This window comes from Urocampus carinirostris, chromosome 12 (assembly GCF_059441175.1).
Source record: "Urocampus carinirostris isolate Australia breed hairy pipefish chromosome 12, RoL_Ucar_1.0, whole genome shotgun sequence".
NCBI lineage: Eukaryota > Metazoa > Chordata > Actinopteri > Syngnathiformes > Syngnathidae > Urocampus > Urocampus carinirostris.
Genome location: NC_142360.1, coordinates 6,469,205 through 6,492,602, shown reverse-complemented (window position 1 = coordinate 6,492,602; position 23,398 = coordinate 6,469,205). Strand labels below are relative to the sequence as shown.

The window sequence follows — 23,398 nt, the reverse complement described above, 5'->3', positions numbered from 1 at the left end:
TTTGCCAAGTTGTCCCTGTGGTGATTTAAGCACTTAGCAGCCACTTACTTTCCACAGCTGACCCTTGTACCAGTTTTTTTGCAACTGTTACTTGAATCCCTTAACCACTAGGGTCATAGGGGCATAATTTCCTGTTGTGTGTCTTGGGGAAGAAGAGCCTGGTGGCGCCCATCCCTCTCCAGGCTTATGTCTTTATTGTAAAACAACAATAGTGGCTTCAATTTCTCTGTATTTGGCCCTCACGGGAAACGTTTGGACACCTACACATAATTGAATTGTCTCTGCGTGTTCCATTGTAACCACATGACCAACTGCTACCCAGTCCACTTTTTTGGTCCCATCAGATCCATTCGGCGGCGATCCTTTCAAAGGGTCTGACCCGTTTGCCACAGAAAACTTCTTCGGGCAAAGCGCCAGCAGCCATTTCTCCTCAGGCGACCCTTTTTCCGAGGCTGCCGACCCGTTCGGCAACACCGACGCAACCGAGCCGGACTTGTTTGTCGCCAAGCGCAAGGACCCCGCACCGTTGGCGCCGACGGAATCCGATCCTTTTGCTACCCGGCCGACCGCACCTCCGGTGGCGGATCCCTTCAGTTCGACACAGAAAAACCCAGCCGAATCGGAAGCGTTCCCTCCCTCGGTGAACGCGGCCGGTGAGGAAGACCCGTTCGGTTCTCGGTACAAAGGAGCGGATCCGTTTAGCACCTCGCCTCCCAGCGCCGCTCTGACATTGGTGAGTCTTCTGCGAGGGCAGAAGGGTAACATTACATAACGTTTTATATTCGTAGAAGGACAGCGCAGCAGCCAATGACCCTTTCGCCCCCGGGGGCACTATAGTCAGCGCCAGCTCAGACCCAGGTAGTACTTTCTGTTGTGATGCTCTATGGGGCGCTTAACACATTTCAAATGTTTCTACGATGCTTGATCATAGATCCGTTTGCTGCTGTGTTTGGGAACGAATCATTCGGATTTGCTGACTTCAGCGCCCTGACAAAGGTAAATACAGTTTTTAGGAAACTTAAGTTGTTCCAACTGTAGCCTGAGGGCACTTTTCTGTCCACCGTCCAATTCGAACAGGCCTGAAGGCTCAAACAATGTTTACTACTTTCGTAAACATATTTTATTTACTGAATAATTGATTGATAAAATGACAAAATAATATATAGTAAGTACTACTTATATGTAATATGCAAGAACCTGATTAGCCTAAATAAGATGATGATAATGTTCAAATGGTGGTGTGTGCAGCCCTTTGAAACATTTTGTGATTAAGGACTATACAAATAAATATGACTTGACTGCTGGGAATACTTAATTTTCAAAAGAATTAATTAATTCAAGTCATGTTTATTTCTACGGCCCTTAATCACATGAAGAATTACTTTGAATCAGTATTAACGAAAAGGTTAAAAAGATTTATGCAGCCAAGCGGTTAAAATGAGTGGCTGAAAAAGGAAACAGTGTGGGAGAGGGGAGTAAAATATGCCTTAATCACATCACTCTGCTGTGGATGATGACAATGAAAGACGAAGCAAACTATTTACACAGAGCAGCTAACGATAACAACACTAGCTTCCTGTGAGGCATAGTCAGCAGCAAACTGGTTAACCTGGGAGGCTGGAGTAGGAAGCAGTGAAAAAAAGTTTACGTTTAATCAGAGGACCCAGCTGTGTAAAGGCGGGTGACACTGAAGGTTAGTTAAAGCAGAAGCTGCTTTTAATGACAATAGTAGCAAGCAACGAGCTATAGCCTTCAGCGAAGGGGCTAACATGAGGGGAAATTGTGCAAGGAAATTGGAAAATGCCTGAATTACAGGATTCAGCTGGTGAAGGCATGTGACAAAGAAGGACAAAGCAAGCTTTATTTACACAAAGCTGCTAGCAATAACACTAGTGGCTACCTGCAAACCATAGCCTGCAGCTATGTGGCTAATATGAGTGGCTAGAGAAGGAAAGGGGAAGTGTAAGATGCTGGAATCAGAGGACTCAGCTCTGGAAGGCGAGTGACACACAAGGGAGACGTTACCTATAACAATAGTGGCTAGTGGCGAGCCATAGTCTGCAGCTAATTGGTGCCACAATTAAGTATATAATAATGATTGTTTCATCAAGAGCACCTAACTACCAACCCCTTTATTTCTTAGTTTTTTTTTTTAAATAACATATTATTAATTTGTTGAATTTATCCCCAGACCCCAGAATGGGATTAAAACATGATTAATACTATTTTCTTAGATTGCAATCACAATTGTTATTCGTTGTTTTTAATAAATGAATACTGTAGTAACACAGTATAAATATTACATTAATTGCTATTGAAGACTTGTACTTGTTGATTGATTTTGATGATAAACTTTGTTGGTATACATAATAGCTTAAAAAAAACCTTTCCGCTGTGCATGACTTGGCCTCTAGGGGGCAGTCTGATGCTGGGCATCTAACTTTGCCTTATGTATACGTTTTCTGCATCTTGCAGTCAAACGGCACCGATCAATTCGCCGTCAACAATAAAAATTTGTTCCAAGATGACAGCCAGCCCGCCAATGCCGACATCCCCCCGGCCCTCCCTCCCAAAACGGGGACCCCCACGAGACCGCCACCCCCGCCTCCAGGTCAGTACCGAGCCCATGCGTTTTGAAAGCGGCCAATGACCTGCTTTGACGCCGCCACAGGTAAGAGATCCTCCCTCTCCAGAACTGAATCCTCGGATTCCTTCCACCGACGCGGCCACTTCCCCACGCAGACCTCCGGAGAGTTCTCCTCCTCATCCTCTTCCTCCTCCCTTCCCGCCAAGGATCCAGCATCCGATCCCTTCGCACCCTCTTCCCCTCCTCGCCAGCACGTGCCGGAATCAGACCGATTTGCCAGCTTTGAAAAAGTGAGATGCGCCCTTTCCTGTCCTTTCCCTCACCACAATCCTTCCGTCCACTGAAGAAGGAACAACAAAGCCAGTTTTTTTATTCTCGGCCCGCAAGACGAGCATTCTATAGACCATAAAACAGAAAAGCAGTGTCTGTATACACTTCACCCCCGGGGTACGACTTTATGGTGGTGGGATCACAACGTGAAATCGTTTTTATAGCAGGAGGATATAAACCAGTGGTTCCCAAACTCTCACCCAGGGCTTGAACTCCACCCAGTGAGTTGTCCAAAAAGTTCTCGGACCCTCAACTTTCGTCAATAATGTAATGCTGGACACCGCTATGCCCATCCGGTACAAATAAATCCTAAATTTGGAAAGGGCGACTCCCATATCATAATTAGCTTCCAGACGATTTCCTTTTTTTGGTCTTCGAATCTTCTAGAGTTGAAACCTGCGCCTCACACTTGTACGTAGTAACGAAGGGAACATAGTATTCCACGGCCGATTTGGCGAATTTTGGGAACAGTTCCAACCCCTCACACCAAAAGGTGCTGTTTGACTTGTTCTCCAATGGTTGACAGATAGCTTCTGAATGATTGAGTTATATGAGTTCTTTGCCGTCGTGCATCATGTCAAGATTGAAACCAAAAGGATCTTGAACCCATGATTCTTCTTTTCTAGACAATTCATTAGAATTAAAATAGAGGTCAAACCTCGCCGCAAAGTTTGCAAAGACCGCTGGATTTTCTTCTTTGCCAATTTCCCAGCACTTAATAGCTAAAAGTTATCTCAGATTCGCTTCTTCCATAAATGGTAAATGGTCTGCATTTATATAGCGCTTTTCCACTCAATGAAGACCTCCCAAAGTGCTTTACATTGTGCTTCAAACTTATCCATACACACAGACACACACCAATAGCGGCCATGCTCCCAAGACGAGTGTAAAGCCAACTTCTCCAGAAAAGCTGGAACTTTCTCCTTCACCCAGATAGTGTTGACCCTTGGGCCTCACCGAGAAAGATTGAGCTGATTTGATCATTCGAACACGTCAGCGAGATTAGCAATCCTCTGGCGCGACCTCTTCAATCAAGTTTGAGTTGTCACATCAAAACTATATACGTGCAGCGCAAACCACAATCCGAGTCAAGTCCACTCCTGCCTCTCGTGCCATGCGTCCTCTCTCAGTCTGTGTGTCTCTGTCTCTCTCTCTGTTTCTCTCTCTCTGTCTGTCTCTGTGTGTGTGTTAAGCTACCAACACTGTCGGGCTGGGGCATGGCACTGCCCGAATCACTTAACTGGGCTGGACTCAAAATAGGATATATAGGATGTGAGATGTCGTGAAACAGAAGGAAACATTTTTTTGTTCTTCCGAAAATATTCAATTATTACTGTCTCAGACAACATGTCGCAGAACCCCTCAAAAGACGTTTTCAGCCCCTGAGAGTCCGTGGACCCCACTTTGGGAACCACTGCGTAACTAATGCGTTCCAGACCCTCGTACACCAAATAAAAACTTTGAAATGAGTACTACTTCTGTATATTGTATATTATATATAGGGCAGCACGGCAGCGCAGTGGTTAGCGCTTGTGGAACCTGTCGTGGGTTCAAATCCAGCTCCAGACTTCCTGTGCGGAGTTTGTATGTTCTCCCCGTGCTTGCGTGGGTTTCCTCCGGGCACTCCGGTTTCCTACCACATTCCAAAGACATGCATTACAGGTGAATTGGACGGTCCAAATTGTCCCTAGGTGTGACTGAGCGAGTGAGTTGTCTGTCCCCGTGTGCCCTGCGATTGGCTGGCAACCAGTTCAGGGTGTCCCCTGCACACTGCCTGGAGATGGCTGGGATGGGCTCCAGCCCCCCACGACCCTACTGAGGATAAGCGGTAGGGCTAATGAGATGAGATATTTATATTTATATATATATATATACGAAAAATGAAATTGTATTTATCTATGTGTGATGTGACATGAGCTGGTTGAGTGGTGAAGCAGGTGGATGCAGGGGGTAGACTCCAGATTCAAATTAAAACTTTAGCATCACTGTCTTGAGACACCTGGTGAATAAATACAGTAAAAAAGAAAAAGTATGATCATTTCACTAAATCTTTACAAAGCACATTAGGCAGGATGTAGAGCGCTCGTCTTAGGACTGAGAGGTTGCAGGTTCAAAAGTGTCACAGGCTATCTGTGTGAGTGAGAAGGTCTGAGTGGGAAAACGTAAAACGCTTTGGGAGGTCTACAGTGACTTGAAAAGCGCTATACATATGCAAACCATTTACCGTCATATTCTAAATTGATTAAATAGAAAGACATTGTTGGAAGTAATTCAGCCAAACCCATATCGGCATCTTTATGATGTGATTCAAGTCACAGCCAGTAGTGATTAGTGTTCGATCGTCTTCCTAGCTATATTAGACTGCCCCCAATGGCTAGATCGTGTATATCAATACCTGTATAAATTTGTCATCAACTTTACTGCTTTTGTAGTTATGTTTTTAACACATGACTTGACTTTTTACAATATTTCACTCCAATTTTTTTTAAATTCTTCTGTCTTTTTGTTGTACAAGTATCCAACAGAAGAAGACATGATCGAGTGGGCAAAGCGCGAGAGCGAGCGCGAAGAGAAAGAACGCCTGGCCCGCCTCAACCAGCAGGAGCAAGAAGACCTCGAGTTGGCCATCGCTCTCAGCAAGTCTGAAGTCTCCTGAGGGGAGGGGGTCTTCTTTTTGTATCCATCATCTCCCCCCAAAACACATAAAACCCTCAGCCCACCGTGGCCTCTTCAAGCTGCAAAACTTGGGGTGGGGGAACCCTGCAGGACTGTCTCTTCCATCCCCTTGTGAGGATGAACAGGGACACAAAACAGTGATTTCAAGATTCTTTTTTGGACGTAATCTGTAATGTAACTTATTCTAAACCTGCACTCACACTTGAGTCTAGAGCTTTATCCACTAACCCACTACAGTCCATTTTAGACCAGGTCTGCTTGGTTCTTTGTGAGGGATACTTTGAGTCACAAAATAATTTCAAAGTGAACTGGAATGTAGCAGCCACCATGACTGAATGTGGTTTTATTCCCACTCCCCAGCCGGCACGGTCCAGACAGAAACCAGCAGATGTGAAAAGCATGCCACTAAAGAATGATCTGACTCGTCTGGCCTGCTACAGAAGCCCAAGCGTGACAAAATGCAATAAATAAAAATGAACTTTTAAAATAAAAACGTTTTGCTAATTAATGGGAAATGATGTAATGCTATTCATTTTTGGGCTGTCATTATGATTAAATCGGTACTTCATTTTCTTGAAAATGGATTGAAAATATTTTTCTAATATTTCATAATTTTAATCTTATTAAATATTTAATCTTATACTGTTATCAAAATTTTAATCAGATTATGTTAAATTGCTTATCTTAGGAAATGATTTCTGATTTCCCCCAGAAGAGACAAGAGTATTATCTAGTTTAAAATTAAATACAAATATTGTAAATTGAGAAAATGAATCACACTTAAACAGGCAACATGATTTTATCTTGAAAAAAGTTTATAAATACATTCATTTTGAGAAATATTTTGACCAAAATAAGGAAAAGAATACTAAAGATTGCATTAAAAATCTACAATAGGTTACAAAAGACAGTTACTTTTTTTAAGTATAATTTAGGTATACATTAAAGTCAAAATATCCCTAAATTAGAAAAATTACCTTTAAAACAAGCATCAGTATTCTGCTAGATAGATAGATACTTTATTCATCCCCAAAGGGAAATTCACACTTCCAGCAGTATCCTTGTGTTGAAAAATAAAATAATAAAATAAAAGATATAGAATACAAAAATACCCAATATAACGTGTTGCTATAGAGTATTTAAATAGGGTAATATGCAAATGTGGGGGTTTAATGTGGGCTTTTACTCCCCCAGGTGGAGTTAAAGAGCCTCATAGCATGAGGAAGAAATTATTTCCTCAGTCTGTCCGTGGAACAAGACTGTGACAGCAGTCTATCGCTGAAGCTGCTCTTCTGTTTGGAGATGATGCTGTGTAGTGGATGTGATGAATTGTTAAATCGATAGTACATCATTTTGCTCCTATTAAAGGCACAGTGTGTATTATTTGGCACCTCTTAGTGGTTAAAAAAAAAATAATCAAACTCGATTTAAATAATAAGCAAAAAATGTTGCGTAGGTTAATATATTGTATAATTACACACAAAAAAAAAGTTTCCCTGGGTAATATTTTAATTGGCAATGCAATGCAAAAAAAGGTAAATGGCGTGAAAAAAAATCGATTACACTTAGTTTTTTTATTTAAATTTCAGTTAATTGTAATTAATGGATTCATTTAATCTAAATCATACCTTAAAAGAGGCACATTTTACTCTTGTATATTTGATCAATTTAAAATGCGTGAGGAACATGTGACTGACGTGAAAATACGTCTTTGGGAAACTGAATGAGTTAAATATATGTACATACTTTTCTTAATGTCTTTAATTTTTATTCCTGTAAATCAACGTAGATGAGATGTGTGAGCCTTTTCGTTCCTTTAGCCCCACCCTCTTTGTTTTGATTGACAGCAGAAGTTATTCTGTGAAATGGCACTTTGAAATAAGTGTGTACATATTTTATGATAATAACCTACAGTAGACCTCGGGATACAACATTAATCCATTCTAAGGTGGAGATTGCAATGTGAAATGGCTCTATAATGTGATAGAAACCTAAGTTTGTGCGTAGCTAATTCATGCCTAACCTTGGATACAAACATTAAAATAGTCCTAATGAGTAATATGGTTGTACGTGATTAAATAACATAAATGTACATGTAAAGGAAAAAAATGACATTTACTGTACCTTTGTTGTGACATGATTTAAGATGTTCAGGTGGAGTAGCAGGTGGATGCAGGGAGGAGGGGCTTAGCCGGCAGGTTAAAATAAAAACAGATTTTCAGTCTTCAACTTACGAGGATTTTCATGACCTTAAAGGATATCTTCATCTATTCTCTAACTTTTAATAGTCCCAGTCGTTAATCGATTTTGCTTTTTCCTTTAGCATCTCTGCAAGCCTTGCACCAATACAGTAATGAAAATACAGTATTGTATTCCTGACTTGCAAAGGAGATTCTGTGCTGATCGAAGAGAAGGGCATGATAGGAGGTAGTTTAGTCAACAGCTTATCTGTAGTTTTATGATGCCTTGACGGCAATCGCAGACCGCCTTGATGGCAGTCGCAGACCGGCATTTTATATATTCATCATCGACCAATAGCAGACAGGGATCCGAGGGATGTAACTAAGTTTGCATTTGCAAGTTTTTGGGAACCAGAAAAAATTTGTGCGTAAAAGGGAAAAGTGTGAAGCAAATTGTAAAGCTCTTCGGGAGGTCTCATTGACTTGAAAGTGCTATATAAATGCAGACGATTTACATTGTATGTTGTAAAAAAGGACCGAAAAAGCATCTTTTTCTGCACCGTAAAGTGAAAACATCATAAGGCGGGGATGCTGTATCCTGGGGGTGATTTTTTTTAAATGATTTACCACGCCCCCTGTTATTTAGCAAAAAAAATCTTCCAAATTTTCCCTTAAATTCATTACATTTTGGCACTCTTGGGCTTCCGTAGCCAAGCATGTTTTATCCGAGAAGAGCATGAAATAAACTGCATCCAAATCCAATAAGAAGCATTAAAATCACGATGTCAATAAATGTAACGTTTAAGAGATGATCCTTTTTTGGCATATTTTTAAATATTGTAATAACTTGAAATGTATCTTTTTGTTGTTTTAAAGACAGCGGTTTAAAGGTTTTTGGGCTGAAGCCCGTCTCTCCACTTGAAACTTGTATTCCTATCTTTGTACAGCTAAAAAGAACAAATAAATTGATACATCATCAAACAAATCCACATTATCCATTTGCTTTTTATTAATTTAAAGAAGTAACCAAAATTTAGCCCCAAATATATGTTGTTCAATTTAAAAAAAAAAACATTAAAATATATATATTTTTAAATACAACAAAAATACAGTAGTGTAAAAAGTTACCTAAATTCATTAGACATTGTACTTCTCATTGTGGGCAGTTTAAACAAGACGATCAACTTCAAATTGAATCTTTTTACGAGTTCTTTGCAGAGGATAACGAATATATGCCTTTGAGTATATCAATTTGGACGTACTATAAAAGAGTATTTATTCGCACATTATCGGGGATCCTTTTCAATCTGAGAACATATGAACCAGGGCTAAGGCAACATTTTAGAGTCGTGGTCCGCATTGGGTTAAAATATTTTGCAGAACGCCAGAAGTGGGGAAAAAAATTATGGATGGGAATTTTTTCATCTATCCATCTATCGGTTGGATGGATGGATAGATGGTTCCATTGATGAATGGATGATGGATGAATGTATCCATGGATTAATGGATGCATGGATCCATCGCTGAATGGATTGATGGATGAATGGATCCATGGATGGATTGATTGATCCATGGATCCATGGATGAATGTATCCATTGACGAATGGATGATGGAAGAAGAATTTACTTTTATTGTCGTTCTTTGTAACCATGCACACAGAACGAAATGTCGATACACCTGACCCGTACAGTTAAACTGTAGCGAGCCGATGCAGCCGCAGCCAAACAGGGCGCCGCCATTTTAGACCCAACTGCTCTGTTGGGAGTCATTAGGTGACCAAACTCCCCAATTCCAACCCTTAATGCCGAGCTCCAAGCAGGGAGGCAATGAGTACCAATGTTGTAAGTCTTAGGTATGACTGGGCCGAGGCTTGAACAAAAGACCTCCCAGTCTCGGAGCGGGCGCCCTACCATCTAGGCTACCGAGCTGGCGATGGATGGATCCATCGCTGAATAGATGGATGGATGTATGGATCCATGGATGGATAGATCCATGGACGAATGTATCCATGGATTAATGGATAGATAGATTGAAGAATGGATGATGGATGGATCCATCACTGAATGGATGGATGCATGGATGGATGGATGGATTGATCCATGGATAAATGGATGGATGGATTGATTGATCCATTGATGAATGGATGATGGATGGATCTATCACTGAATGGATGGATGAATGGATCCATGGATGGATGGATCCATGGATGGATGGATCCATGGATGGATGGATCCATGGATGGATGGATCCATCGCTATTGTCAAGTCAAGTCACATTTATTTATATAGACCTTAATCACAAAAATGTCTCAAAGGACTGCACAAAATTACAATTACACAATTACCTGATCTTAAACCTACATGATGATGGATGGCTCCACTGCTGGATGCATCCATGGATGAATGGATGGATGGATCATGAATGGATGGATGGATCCATGGATGGATGCATCCATGGATGGATGCATCCATGGATGGATGGATGCATAGCAATAGAAACTGATCAATTCTGCATGTAAATTCTGAAAAGAAGGGGGGCAAGTACTGAACTGTGCAGAACACCACAGGCAACACTAAAGGGCTCAGATGTCATTGCACCATATTTAACACAGTGCGTCCTATCTGAGAGGTAGGATTTTAACCATAAGAGGACGGTTCCTGAGAGACCAATTCATTTTTCCAACGGTTCTAGTAAGATATTATGGTGCACAGTGTCAAAGGCAGCACTAAGGTCCAGCAGAAGCAAGAGTGATGAAGCGCCGGAGTCCATTGCCAGCATGAGGACAATAAGAAACCTTGAGAAAGAGCCACACAAGTAGTAAACCCCCTTCCAGGCTGCAATAGAAATTGAATTGGGTAACAATACCAAAAAAAATAGTCAACATCAATGCACAATAAAATAAACATATTATTGTGGTTGGTGATAGCAAGTCATACTCCAAATGTTGATACTTAATCGTTGTTTGATTTTCTCATTTCGGTTTGTGTCAGTTTGTGTGTTTTTCCTCACATGGTTACCCTAGTAATGGAAATCGGGCTTGTGTTTGGGGACTCGTTGGGCCACCAATGGCTTGCAGGACTTAGAAAATTCAACTAAGTTTTTTTGTCGGGTCACCAGGGGCTTGTAGCACTTAGAATTTGTGCCGGTCATGAAAAATTCCCTTTGACTATTATTTTTGCAAGGCAGGGAGACAAAAAAAAAAGACTGACTTACAGGCAGATAGAGAGACACTAGACAGATACAGGGACAGACAGATGGAGACAAAGAGACAGATTGATAGTGACAGAGAGACAGACAGATACAGAGATGAACAAATACAGAAAGACAAAAATAGACAAGGACAGATAAAGAGAGAGACAGATGGACCGAGAGAGACAGATTCAGAGAGATAGACAAAGAAAAACAGAAGGACAGATACAGAGATACAGTTACAGAGGCAGACAGATGCGGACAGATAGACAGATACAGAGAGATGGAGAGAGAGAGACGTTAAGGTGAGGAGAGCCTTTTCTTAACCTTAACTTGTAGTATGCTATACAATAGAATTGCGATTTAGTATAAACGCTTAATAGCTAAATACAGTATACCAAAAAAAAAAGGCTTACTAGTATGAAATATTTGTTCCCGGACAGACAGACAGATACAGAAAGAGAGAGGCGAACAGATACAGAAAGACAGAGAGAGAGTGAAAGAGAGACAGACAGACAGATACAAAGAGACAGATACAGAGATACAGACAAAGACAAACAGAGACAGACAGATACAGAGATGCACGGACAGATGCAGAGAGACAGATACAGAGAGACGGACAGAGACAAACAGAGACAGACGGATACAGAGAAACAGTTACCCAGGGAGACAGACGGATACAAAGAGACAGATACAGAGAGAAACGGACAAAGACAAACCGAGACAGACAGATACAGAGATACGGTTACATAGAGAAACGGACATATACAGAGAGAGACGGACAGATGCAGAGAGAGACAGACAGAGACAGAGATGGACAGATACAGAAAGACGGATACAGAGAGAGACGGATGGATGCAGAGAGACATACACAGAGAGAGAGAGAGAGAGATAAGACAGGTGGATGGACAGACTGATACAGGGAGAGAGAAGTCGAGGTGAAGAGGGCCTTTTCTTACTTTCCCCGTTAAGTATGCTATTCAATAAAATTGTGATTCAACATTAATGCTTAATAGCCAAATACAGTATACCAAAAAAAGATAAGTAGTAGGAAAATGTTGTTCCCTTTAGTTTTATTTCAACTTAGTCTAATAAACATACCAATTTTTATTATTCTATTCTGTTATTGATTCACCTCCTAGGAATATTTGTAACAAAGAGTAAAAAGCGCTCATGACGAGCGATATCGATGTCAAAATCGAAACTATCGACGACGGTTATCTTCGCCGCCAGCAAACGCACCTTATTTTCCTTCCGGCATTACGGAGGCGTGGGAGAAGATAGTTAACCGGGTGGGCCCTCCTCTTTTCCCCACTTTCCCCCTCCCACTCAGCCGCTTTCGCTGGTCCTTTCTCGGGTCTGCGGGAGCTTCCCGAGTGTCGACCCTCCGTCAAGAAGCTTCCTTGCCCCGCCGTGGAGAAATGAGTTTCCTCAAGTGGAGCCGGAGTGTCAAAAAAAAAGACGGCAGCAAGTGAGTTCGCTCGTGTCGCCTTGTCGCAAGGTCCCCGTGTTAGTTTTCTCTATTTAATTCATTTTTTGATTTGTCATTCTAATTAACACGTCTATTTCGTGATATGGCGGCGTGTTTGAGGACGCCGGGAACTCGTTTTGTGTGTCGACAGCCTGTCTGACGACATTTTACAGACTGATGTGGTCAAGCAGGATTGTTAGCAATTTTTTTTGTCGTACCTCGTATATTATTGTCTCCATTTATTGAGTATTTTTCGTTTTTTTCGTTATTGTTAGAAAATGATAATGATGCGACATGAATCTGTTCTAAGGTGGGGGTCGTAAGGTGAAATTGTCGTATGACAGGGCATATAAGCCTATGGTAATTGGCTAATGCGTTCCAAACTCCCACTTAACCAGATAAAAACATTAAAATAAAGTAATTATATATATATATATATATATATATATGTGTGTGTATGTATATATAATATTTTTTGGTTTGTAAAATGTGTCTTTATGAATGATTCATATTATTAATATACCTGTCAACAAATTGGGTTTCCTCGTATTTTATACGTTTTTGATCATTTCAGATAGTGTCAATTCATGTTTATTTGTATAACCCTTAATCACAAAGAGTCTCAAAGGGCTGCACAGATCAAAGCAAAGACTTCGATTAACATTTTATTTACTAGATTTTTTTTTAACTTAAAAAAAAAACATTTTTTTGTCAGACCAATCTCAATATATTAAAAATGATATTCCTGATGTGACTGACTTGAGTTGGTAAAGTGGAGTTACTAAGTAGATGCAGATGGGGGCAGAGTACCAAAATACCAATTTTTCTACTGGATTTTTTTTCTTTTTCACATAAATCTATTTTTTTTTTGTTAGACCGATTTTATTTTGCCCATTTCAGCTCTAATGTGGTGGTATTTGACATAGTCTGTCTTGCTGTGAGTAAATAGGCACCACACTATATTTGTAAGTTTTATTATCGCTTGATAAGGGGAGTTGCAATCATTTATAAGGTAGAAGTTGCCTAAGTCAAGTCATGTTTATTTGCATGGCCCTTCCGCAAAGAGTCTCAAAGAGCTGCACAGATCAAAGACTATTGCAAACCACAGACTATTATGACACCATCCCATCATCTAAAACCTACACGAGGGCAAATAATGCACATATTATAAATATAAAATATAGGTTATTCATATGCTATAGAATATAAGTGTGTTTTAGGCTTAGATTTAAACATTTCCACTGAGGTTGCAGATCGAATCTCAGGGGGAAGAGAGGCTCTTTAACTCTACCCGGCAGAGTAAAAGCCCACATTAAACCACACCCCCTACATCGCATATTACCGAATTTTATTGCAATATGTATTCTGTGTAGCACTATTTAGATATTCTATACAACACGCTACAGTGGGCATTTGCACGTCACACTGGGTATTTGTATATTGTATTCTTTTTGCTTTATTATTGTATTGTTCTCAGCTCAGGGATGCTGCTGGAAATGTGAATTTCCCTGCGGGGATGAATAAAGTATTTATCTATCTATCTATCTAAGGTTGAGAGGTATGAAACCTTTGTGGGATGTGACTGACTTTAGTTGGTAAAGCGGAGTAACTAGGTGGATGCATACAGGGGCAAATGGCAAATGACTAACTTCGTACTGGATTTTTTGTTGTATTTAAAAAAAAAAATTCTGTAAGAGAAATCTCATTTTTCACATTTTCTAATCATCGGTAGCATACAACAACGTCATCGTAGTTTGCCAAAATTGTTGTGGTATTCCACGCAGTCTGTCTTGCTGTGAGTAAATAGGTGCCGTGTTGTTGTTTGTAAGGTTCATTATCACTTGATAAGGAGAATTGCAGTCATTTATAAGGGGAACCGTTGGCTACGGTTTAGCGATATGAAATGTAAATGTCTCCTATCTCTTATCTCTGTTTCTTTCTCTCTTTCTTTTTCTCTCATATTCTCTCTTTTTATCTCTCTCTTGCATTTCTCTCGTTCTTACTCCTTTTTTTTCTTTCTTGGTTTCTCACTGTCCTTTTTCTCTTTTTGTATGTCACTGCCTCTCTATCTTTCTCTCTTTTCACTTTATTTTCTTTCTTTCTTCTTTTTTCTGTCTGTCTTTTACGTTCTTTTTCTCTCTCATATCTGCTAGTCCGGCCCCAGTGAGGGTTTCTTTTCCTAGCAAGTGGCCCCCGAGCCCAAATGACTGACACCCCTGCTCCAAAGCATTAAAAATTCGGCCTTCAAACGGCCATTCGTCGGGAAGCACGTCATACCCAGCCGCTTCCTGTCAACTCACTTGGCATGAACACCATCTGCGAATCAATTTGTTTCGATGGCTTAAAACGTGTTTCATCCTCGAGTTGGGTCCTTTGTCGTCTTCTCCCGAAAGTCACAAGATCCGTCGGGTAAAGTTAAAACACACTTCTACTCTATAGCATATGAATAATCTATATTTTATGTTGATAACATGTGTATTATTTGCCCTCATGTAGGTTTTAGATGAGGGGATGGTGTCATAATAGTCTGTAGTTTTCAATAGTCTCTGATCTGTGCAGCCCTTTGAGACTCTTTGTGAATAAGGGCGTCACAAATAAAAATGACTTGACTTGGCTTAAAGTCGAACTTTAACCCTTTGTAGGAATGTCACGGAGGCGCAACACCTTCCTGATGAACTGGACTCCCCGAGCAGGTAGCGGCCCTTTCACCCCTCTGGGCACGCTTCAACTCAAACACAAAGATGGACTCTTTTAATAACATTAATTTTTTTTGTTCCCAATAGATTATCAGTCATAAACACTGCAGCGTTGGATCCTATCATCGCTGACTTCCAGTGAGTCAATTTAAGCTAGGTGACACCAGTGTTCGACTCGTTTCTTCAAAAAAGTAACTCAATTAGTAACTGAATTACTCTACGGTAAGAGTAACTCGTTACCAGGCAAAGTTACTTTAAAACAAAAATTTGAAATGTTCTCAGCAGCATTCGAGTCTGTTAAACAGAGAAGAACAGACATACATTGTAATATTTATTGCACCTCACCAGCAACAGATTTATCCTACACTTGAAGTGCGACGAAATAAACAGACTCCGATATAAAAAACAACAATCAGCTGTTTATAAAGCTAGTTTAGAAAATTAAATCTAACTCTCACAACCTGAGACAACCGCTCAAGTAGACATAGCCAACTGTACTTCAAGTACTTTGTTCACAACAAAAGTCAACTGTAAAACAATATGCAATGAGTTTCACTATTTAGAAACAAATCTCTAGTAGGATATTTGGTCACGTAGACATATGCTACTGTACTTCAAGAATTTTCACACAAAATAATTAAACAGTTCAACAATATAAAGTGTGTTTAACACTCCTGTGTAAAATAAATAAATCAAACGCTCACAACCTGGGACTCTGGTCAAGTAGAAACAGGCATATGCACTTTAAATATTTTGTTCATGACAAAAGTAAACAGTAAATCAATCTAAAGTGACTATTCACTCCCTCTCTCTATGTCTGGTGGCCAACTTAGTCCTCCAGAGCCGCATGTCCCACATGTTTTGGAGGTTTCTCCTCTCCAACTTCCGCTGATGCAAATTTTCAGCTTGTTAGCAGGCCGTGTGGGAGCTTGATGATGATGGGGGTGATTGGAATCACCTGGGTCAGAGCAGAATAACTCCCAAAACATGCAGGACATGCAGCTCTCGGGGACCAAGTTGGCCACCCCTGCTCTGTGATGTTATGTGCTTGATAATCTAAGAACTACGTTACAGATAATACCACATTGTTACAGAGCAGGGGTTGGGAACCTATGGCTCGCGAGCCATATATGGCTCTTTCTATGAGTACCTGTGGCTCAGAGACAAATTTGATTGCATGCAAATTTTCTCCATCTCGTTCAAAATCTGAGCCATTAATCCTGTTCACATACACTCAAAGCCAGACCAAAGCTGAATTATAATGCAGTACTTCGCAGAATATATAGGGCACGTTTTTCACTACAATTTACAGTCAAGGTGTCACACCAAAAAACAAAAATACTCGTTTTGGCTGTACAACGCTAAAGAATCCTTTATATAAAAGCTCACTTATCTGTGTTCAGTGTTCAGATACTTTATGATGAAATCCACAGAACAAACTGTAAATACGCCAAAACACCGGAAGATAATTTAAAGTTATTTGATTGGGTGAGTGGGAGGGATGGGTGGAGCTATGCAAAAAGTGCAAGCTCTCTCGCCCTACGCCGTCTGCGCCAAAGGTAAGCACATCAGGCTTCCTGTTTGCAGAATGTTGTGACGTTTTTACAAAATAACTGCTTGCATCTCGTTTTGAAACCAATATGTATGCAAAAAAAGGGTCAACATGAGTTTAACCGATCTTGAGTTATTGCAAGAAAGAGACAAGTTTAAAGTGGTATGTTTGTTGATTTTGGGACACGGGCTCTGGCATTATTCTCTTTTCATAATTTTTATCAAATCATCAAAAATAAATGTGCTGAAGACTAAGCTTTTGTCTGGGGTGCGGGTTTAGCAATATAGTAAATTTGTCTCATAATATACGGTGTGGCTCTTTCCCAAAATAAAATTAATATATTTTGCTTTCATGGCTCTTTGAGTCAAAAAGGTTCCTGACCCCTGTTACAGAGCATGCGCAGTTTGTCTCCTAATGTTTACAGTTGTATGTTTTTGTTTGCGATTGACACAAAAGTAAACAGGTAGCAGGATCACCCAGTGTTAAGTGTCCTGATCTGTGCATTAAAATAAAAAAAACATTATAGCTTGAGCCAGATGCCTCCAGCTTCAAAGCTCCCACTTGTTTTCCCTAACTATGAGTTGTGCAGTACATGTCGGTTTTGTGTTCTCATTAAAGGTTATCTCTATGTGATTGTAACGCCATCTATTTTTGTTTAGTTTTCACCATAATTGTTCCTCAAATGGGAAGAGCCGGTGCCAGCAAATTTTTGCCATTTTGAAAATTAAAAAAAATAGTTTTGTTACTGTATAGGCATAGGAAATATCAAAAGAAAAGCCTCAACCCTCATCTTTCTTTAGAAAACGGAAAAACTACTTTTTATGAAGGGGTGCATTGCAAGCACAACATAACTTTGGCACTTTATTTTTTATTTTTTGCATTACCTCCAATATCTAAACAATACTTTCCATAAAAAGGAGACTCCGTTTTAAAATTAACATTTTAATGCAAGAACACTGAACTTATGAACGATGCACAAACTTAGGAAGAGGTTTTCAGCGCTCAATGTATCCGATGATGTGATTACACAATTTCGGTCACCATGGTGATCACTTTCCTGCGAAGGTGCACGAAATGCCGTCCCTCTTTGCCCCGACGATGACAAAGGGACTTCATCATTTTTAGAAAGAAAACAAACTCTGGTGAAGTATTAGCTATGTATCCATATCTTCCCTTTTCTCACCACACTGCTTCACCACGCCTACTCGCCATATTGACCTGCCTACACACTCTCAAACGCTGGATACAGGAAGCAACACTCAGAGGTGGGGGCTTCCTTAATGTGTGGACAAAGACCTGCTCAAAGCCACTCCAAATGATAATTTACCATACTAAAAGCATCCCCAGAAACTTGATACTTATTGATGCGTTGCGCTAAACCCTTTACATTAGTTTTTTAAAATGAAACAAACAAAAAAAAATACATTATGGTACTGCGGGACAATGCTTCTGAAACGTGTTTATACATTATGGCATTGAATGAGTTAACCGGTCTAAAACATTCGGCGTTGCTATAGAAACAGTGTATCACCCAATTTAATCTTCAGTACGGACGGACCACAGCTGATTGATGATAATTCTATTTTCTAAGATGAGTGGAACAGCCAGGTCGGTTCCTGCTTCGGTTTTGTCAGCATCTTTGCTAACAACACATTCTATTCTCTTTCTGTCACTCACTGGATTGTTTTTTTTCTTGCTATAGGGGCTTGTACCTAGCATGACAAGCAACTCCCACTTTCTTGAAAGAAATTGTTTTTCAACAGATGTTAGACTACTTCAAAAACAAACTGTTGCTGCCACTTTAATTGTTTTCCTGGCATATGTTCTAATCATCCTCTTTAGTGAAAAAAAAATTCACAAACTGTTTTCAAAAGCACACAAACAAAGCTGTTCAAAATCCAACCCTTAACGTAGTAACCGCGATCGTATTCCTCGTGCACTTGTCGGTCGCTCGGATGGATTTCACCCCTCGAGATGATCTTCTATGCTGTTGTTCGTTTTTGTAGGCTGCAGTTACACGACAACAAAGATGTCCCGGAACAAGCAAATCCCTCCAACGGGTAAGGCCGCACAATGGACTTTTTAGCGTGTTACCATGGCGACGCTTTCAATAACAATGTGGCAGGGAGCTAAGTTAAAGTGACTTGTGACGCACTGATGTATGGGGAAGGTCATCGGTATTGTCGCGTCAATAAAGTAGGGCATCATGCAGAGAAAAACTGCAGGTTATTTGAATTTAGTTAGCTTAAATGTCCCTTTATGTTTCAGCCAGTCACCCTCAAATATTGTTTTGGTCGCTATGACAACACGCTTCTTTCTTATCTATGACATGTACATAGGCTTTGCATGGCAACAGGGGCGTTTTTAGGTTCAGAGTAGGGCTGCAACTAACAATGAATTTAATAATCGATGAATCGGTCAAGGGCGGCACGGCGATTGAGTCATTAGCGCGTCCGCGGCACAGTTCTGAGGTCATGGGATCAAACCTTAATTATAATAATAATAGTATCAGGCAGCACGGTGGCGCAGTGGTTAGCGCGTGTGTGGCACAGTCCTGAGGTCATGAGATCGAACCTCCTGTTTGGAGTTTGCATGTTCTCCCCGTGCTTACGTGGGTTTCCTCCGGGCACTCCGGTATTGTCCCACATTCCCAAAACATGCATGCTAGGTTAATTTACCGGTCCAAATTGTCCCTAGGTGTGAATGAGCGAGCGAATTGTCTGTCCCTGTGTGCCCTGCAATTAGCTGGCAACCATTTCAGGATGTCCCCTGCCCACTGCCCGAAGACGGCTCAGATGGGCTCCAGCATCCCCGCGACCCTACTGAGGATAAGTGGTGCAGATAATGGATGGATGGAATAATAGTATCAATTCTTACTTCGATTGTTTATTGATAATCCATTAAAATATAATGATAATGTGGTCAACTAACGATGAGAAAATACATAGTTATCAAAATACATTCATTCTGCACCGCTTATCCTCAGTAGGGTTGCGGGGGTGCGGGAGCCCATCCCAGCTGTTTTCGGGCAGGGGACACCCTGAACTTGTTGCGGGCCAGTCGCAGGGCACACAGAGACGGACAAGTCGCTCGCTCATTCACACCTAGGGACAATTTAGACCGGATAATTAACCTAAAATTTATGTTTTTGGAATGTTGGAGGAAACCGAAGTGGCCGGAGGAAACCTACGCAAGGACGGGGAGAACATGCAAACTCCGGGTTGGAAGGCTGGTAGCTGAATCCTGTGACCTCAGAATACATGTTAAAATTTTATTCTGGACGGGATGTTTTTAACTTCGGCCACTGTTCATGTTTTTCCTCTCCATGAGTGTGTGTGCAAAAGACTCACCTAAACATGGTGGGTTTTATTTTTGACAGAAAAGAATTGCAGCGGAGTATTTCTCATTTTTGTTTTGTTTTGTTTGACTTTTTTATTTTTTATCATAACTTAAGCCTATTCTATTCTTTTTAGGGAAAATATGCCATAATTTTTGGGGAGTGCTTGGGTTGAAAAACGGGCTAGTTCCGCCCATGCAAGGCAATGACTCGATGCTACGCTCACAAAGCTAACATGTTACTGAAGCTAGCTAACACCCCATTTACTTGTAACATATAAAACAGTCACCCAATCACCAACTAATACAACAAATGATTTTTGAATGGTTTTTGGGGTTGTGTAATTTGGGTTTTTCTCGCAGGAAATTTGATTATTATTGGTATCAGTGCTTGAGATAATTGCTCATACCAGTTTTGTTTGCCTTCTAGGGGCCATTTAATAATTAAGACCTGTGAATCAAAACAATAATTAAAAACAAATAAGGGTGTTAGGTACCACATTTTGTCAAACTGATACCAAAACTATACCATTAGCACCTATAATGAATGTCCTTCACTATGCTAAAAAAATCCTGATATATGTTGTTTTTTAATTTCTTTAAATTCCAACAAAATATTTTCTCTTAATTTTGCATAAATAATTTAAAAGCAGGGGCAGCACGGCGGCGCAGTGGTTAGCGCGTGTGCAGCACAGTTCTAAGGTCTTGGGAACCTCCTGTGTGGGTTCAAATCCAGCTGCCGGACTTACTGTGCGGAGTTTGTATGTTCTCCCCGTGCTTGCGTGGGTTTCCTCTGGGCACTTCGGTTTTCCTCCCACATTCCAAAGACATGCATTTCAGGTGGATTGGCCGGTCCAAAATTGTCCCTAGGTGTGAATGAGCGAGCGAGTTGTCTGTCCCTGTGTGCCCTGCGATTGGCTGGAAACCAGTTCAGGGTGTCCCCTGCCCATTTGCTGGGATGGGCTCCAGCACCTCCGCTACCCTACTGAGGATAAGCGGTGCAGCTAATGAGAAGAGTGTCGAGATGAGAATTTAAAAGCACTTCACTATTCCTTTAAATTTAGGTTCCTAAATGGTGAATGGCCCCTTAGAAGGCAGATTTTATCAGCTACCACCGCACGCACAAATACCGTGAGAAAAGACCGGTATTCTAACGATACCGATACTTGGTATAACTTCTCGCCCATCGTGAAAGGCAATGGTAAAGAAAAGTATTTTGTTGAAATTTAAAGGCATTTCCTCAAAAGTGTTTTTTTTCAGAGCGAGGAAATTTTATGTACTTGACTATTGTAATAGGCATTTGATATCAGTGTTGGTATCAAATCACAATTTAGGTATTGTATAAAGATGTGGTATTGAATATCTCTAAAAAAAACCTTGATGTCTATAGCAGTCAATGCTCCTGAATCTGTAAGATAGTATCACCTGTTCATGCGCTCTGAAGGTGTATTAAAAGGACTCAGGACTCTAAGGTTAAGGGTTAGGGAGTTAGTTAGTTGACCTGTTTGTGGCCCTGAGAACGCCCGACCTTGTGAAGCTAAGCAGGGTAAGGCAAGTCAAGTCAAGTCATGTTTATTTGTATAGTCCTTAATCACAAAGAGTCTCAAAGGGCTGCACAAATCACAGATTATTGCAAACCTCAGACTATTATGACACCATCCCCTAATCTAAACCCTACATGAGGGCAAGGAAAAACTCAAAAACGTTAACATGAGGAAAATCAAGAAATCTTGAAAAGAGACCGCACATGAGGTAATCCCCCTCCCAGGATGACCAGGCTGCAATGGATGTTTCAATACAGACATTGTCAACATGAAATATAGGTTATTTATATGCTATAGAATAGAAGTGTGTTTTAAGCCTAGATTTAAACAGTTCCACTGAGGTTGCGGATCAAATCTGAGGGGGAAGAGCATTCCACAGCAATGGGGCCCGTATGGAAAACGCTCTCGAACCTGCGGATCTCCTCTTTGCTCTTGGGATCACAAGTAGACCAGCGTTTTCAGAGCGAAGGCCCCGGACCGGAACATAGGGGGAAATTAAATCCGAAAGATATGAGGGAGCAAATCCATGCATGATTTTGTATCATACCAACAGAACCTTAAAATCACATCTTAAGCTAACAGGGAGCCAATGCGGTTTAGTTAAAATCAGGGTAATGTGATCAAACTTTCTTGTCTTAGTTAAAAGCCTCGCTGCAGCATTTTGTACCAGCTAAAGGCTCTTGATTTTGGACGTCGGGAGACCGGAGAGTAGTGCATTACAGTAATCGAGACGGGAAGTAACATACCTGGAATTATAATCTCCGCATCTGACTGAGACAGCATAGGACGAATTTTAGCAATGTTGCGAAGATGGAATGAAAGCTGTTCTGGTAATATTCTTCACGTTTGTTTGAAGGGACGGATCGGGGTCAAATATGACACCTACATTTTTGACTGAGTCACTCCGGGTGATATTACATTTGTCAGTGTTCAGAACAGTTTTTGAGAACAAGTCACGGCATTTAGATGGACCTATAACTTACATTTCAGAGTTAAGGTTAAGGTGCAAGAAGTTTAGTGGCATCCATTCTTTTATCTCAGTGTGGCAGGCCTCCAAATTTCCACAGCTTAGTGTGATAGATTCCTCCATCGGAAGATATAGTGTCATATATATAGAGTGTCATCTGCTTAGTAATGGAAACTGATATTATACTTGCGAATAATATCACCTAATGGAAGCATGTAAATGCTGAAAAGAAGGGGGCCAAGTACTGAACCCTGCAGAACGCCACAGTTAACACAAAAGGGCTCAGATGACATTTCACCATATTTAACACAGTGTGTCCTATCTGAGAAATAGGATCTGAACCATAAGAGGACGGTTCCTGAGAGACAAAACCATTTTTTTCCCAACCTTTTAGCACAATATTGTGGTTAGTACTCTGATGGGAGGTCACCTGGGAATACCAGGGGCTGTAAATAAGTCATTTGGCGCATGCTCTGCTGCGACAGCACCAACTACCCCCCTGGTATAAACGGTAAAATTTAATTTCCCTATGGGGACCTAATAGATTTAATTATTAATATAGTTAGGATTTGAAGGGTTAGGGTCAGGAGGTTTAGGATCTTGTATTTGGATTGTAGGGCTAAGGGTTAGTTAGGGTTTATAATTGGGGAGTTGGGAGTAATGGTTTGCTAGGGGGGGTTAGGGTTTGGAAGGTTTTGGGCTAGTGTTTGTGGTTTGTGTTTTAAGGTAGAGAATTATGGTTAGGAGGTTATAGGGGAAGGCAAAGGGGTTTAGAGTTACAGTGTTGGGGTTCTAAACCTCAAAATTTTTATAATTCAAGCCCAATCATTAATTTTAATTTAACCAATCAGCAAGACTGCGTGGTTTAT

General features: G+C 40.7%; 2 protein-coding genes across 5 annotated transcripts in view; both read left to right on the top strand.

The window, feature by feature from the left end:
• The window catches only part of eps15 (epidermal growth factor receptor pathway substrate 15), a 31,618-nt gene extending 22,851 nt beyond the window's left edge, over positions 1 to 8,767 (top strand). For all 4 annotated transcript variants that reach the window (XM_088349776.1, XM_088349778.1, XM_088349775.1 and 1 more), the window contains 6 exons: positions 345 to 733; positions 789 to 858; positions 932 to 996; positions 2,476 to 2,611; positions 2,672 to 2,877; positions 5,433 to 8,767. In XM_088349776.1, coding sequence (XP_088205902.1) covers positions 345 to 733; positions 789 to 858; positions 932 to 996; positions 2,476 to 2,611; positions 2,672 to 2,877; positions 5,433 to 5,573 — 1,007 coding nt within the window. In that variant the 3' untranslated portion in view covers positions 5,574 to 8,767. The remainder of the gene's footprint in view (positions 1 to 344; positions 734 to 788; positions 859 to 931; positions 997 to 2,475; positions 2,612 to 2,671; positions 2,878 to 5,432) is intronic.
• ttc39a (tetratricopeptide repeat domain 39A) overlaps positions 8,011 to 23,398 on the top strand; it is a 46,324-nt gene continuing 30,936 nt past the window's right edge. Inside the window, exons 1-5 of the mRNA XM_088350179.1 lie at positions 8,011 to 8,020; positions 12,197 to 12,434; positions 15,077 to 15,127; positions 15,218 to 15,268; positions 18,689 to 18,742. Of these exons, the coding sequence (XP_088206305.1) occupies positions 8,011 to 8,020; positions 12,197 to 12,434; positions 15,077 to 15,127; positions 15,218 to 15,268; positions 18,689 to 18,742 (404 nt within the window). The remainder of the gene's footprint in view (positions 8,021 to 12,196; positions 12,435 to 15,076; positions 15,128 to 15,217; positions 15,269 to 18,688; positions 18,743 to 23,398) is intronic.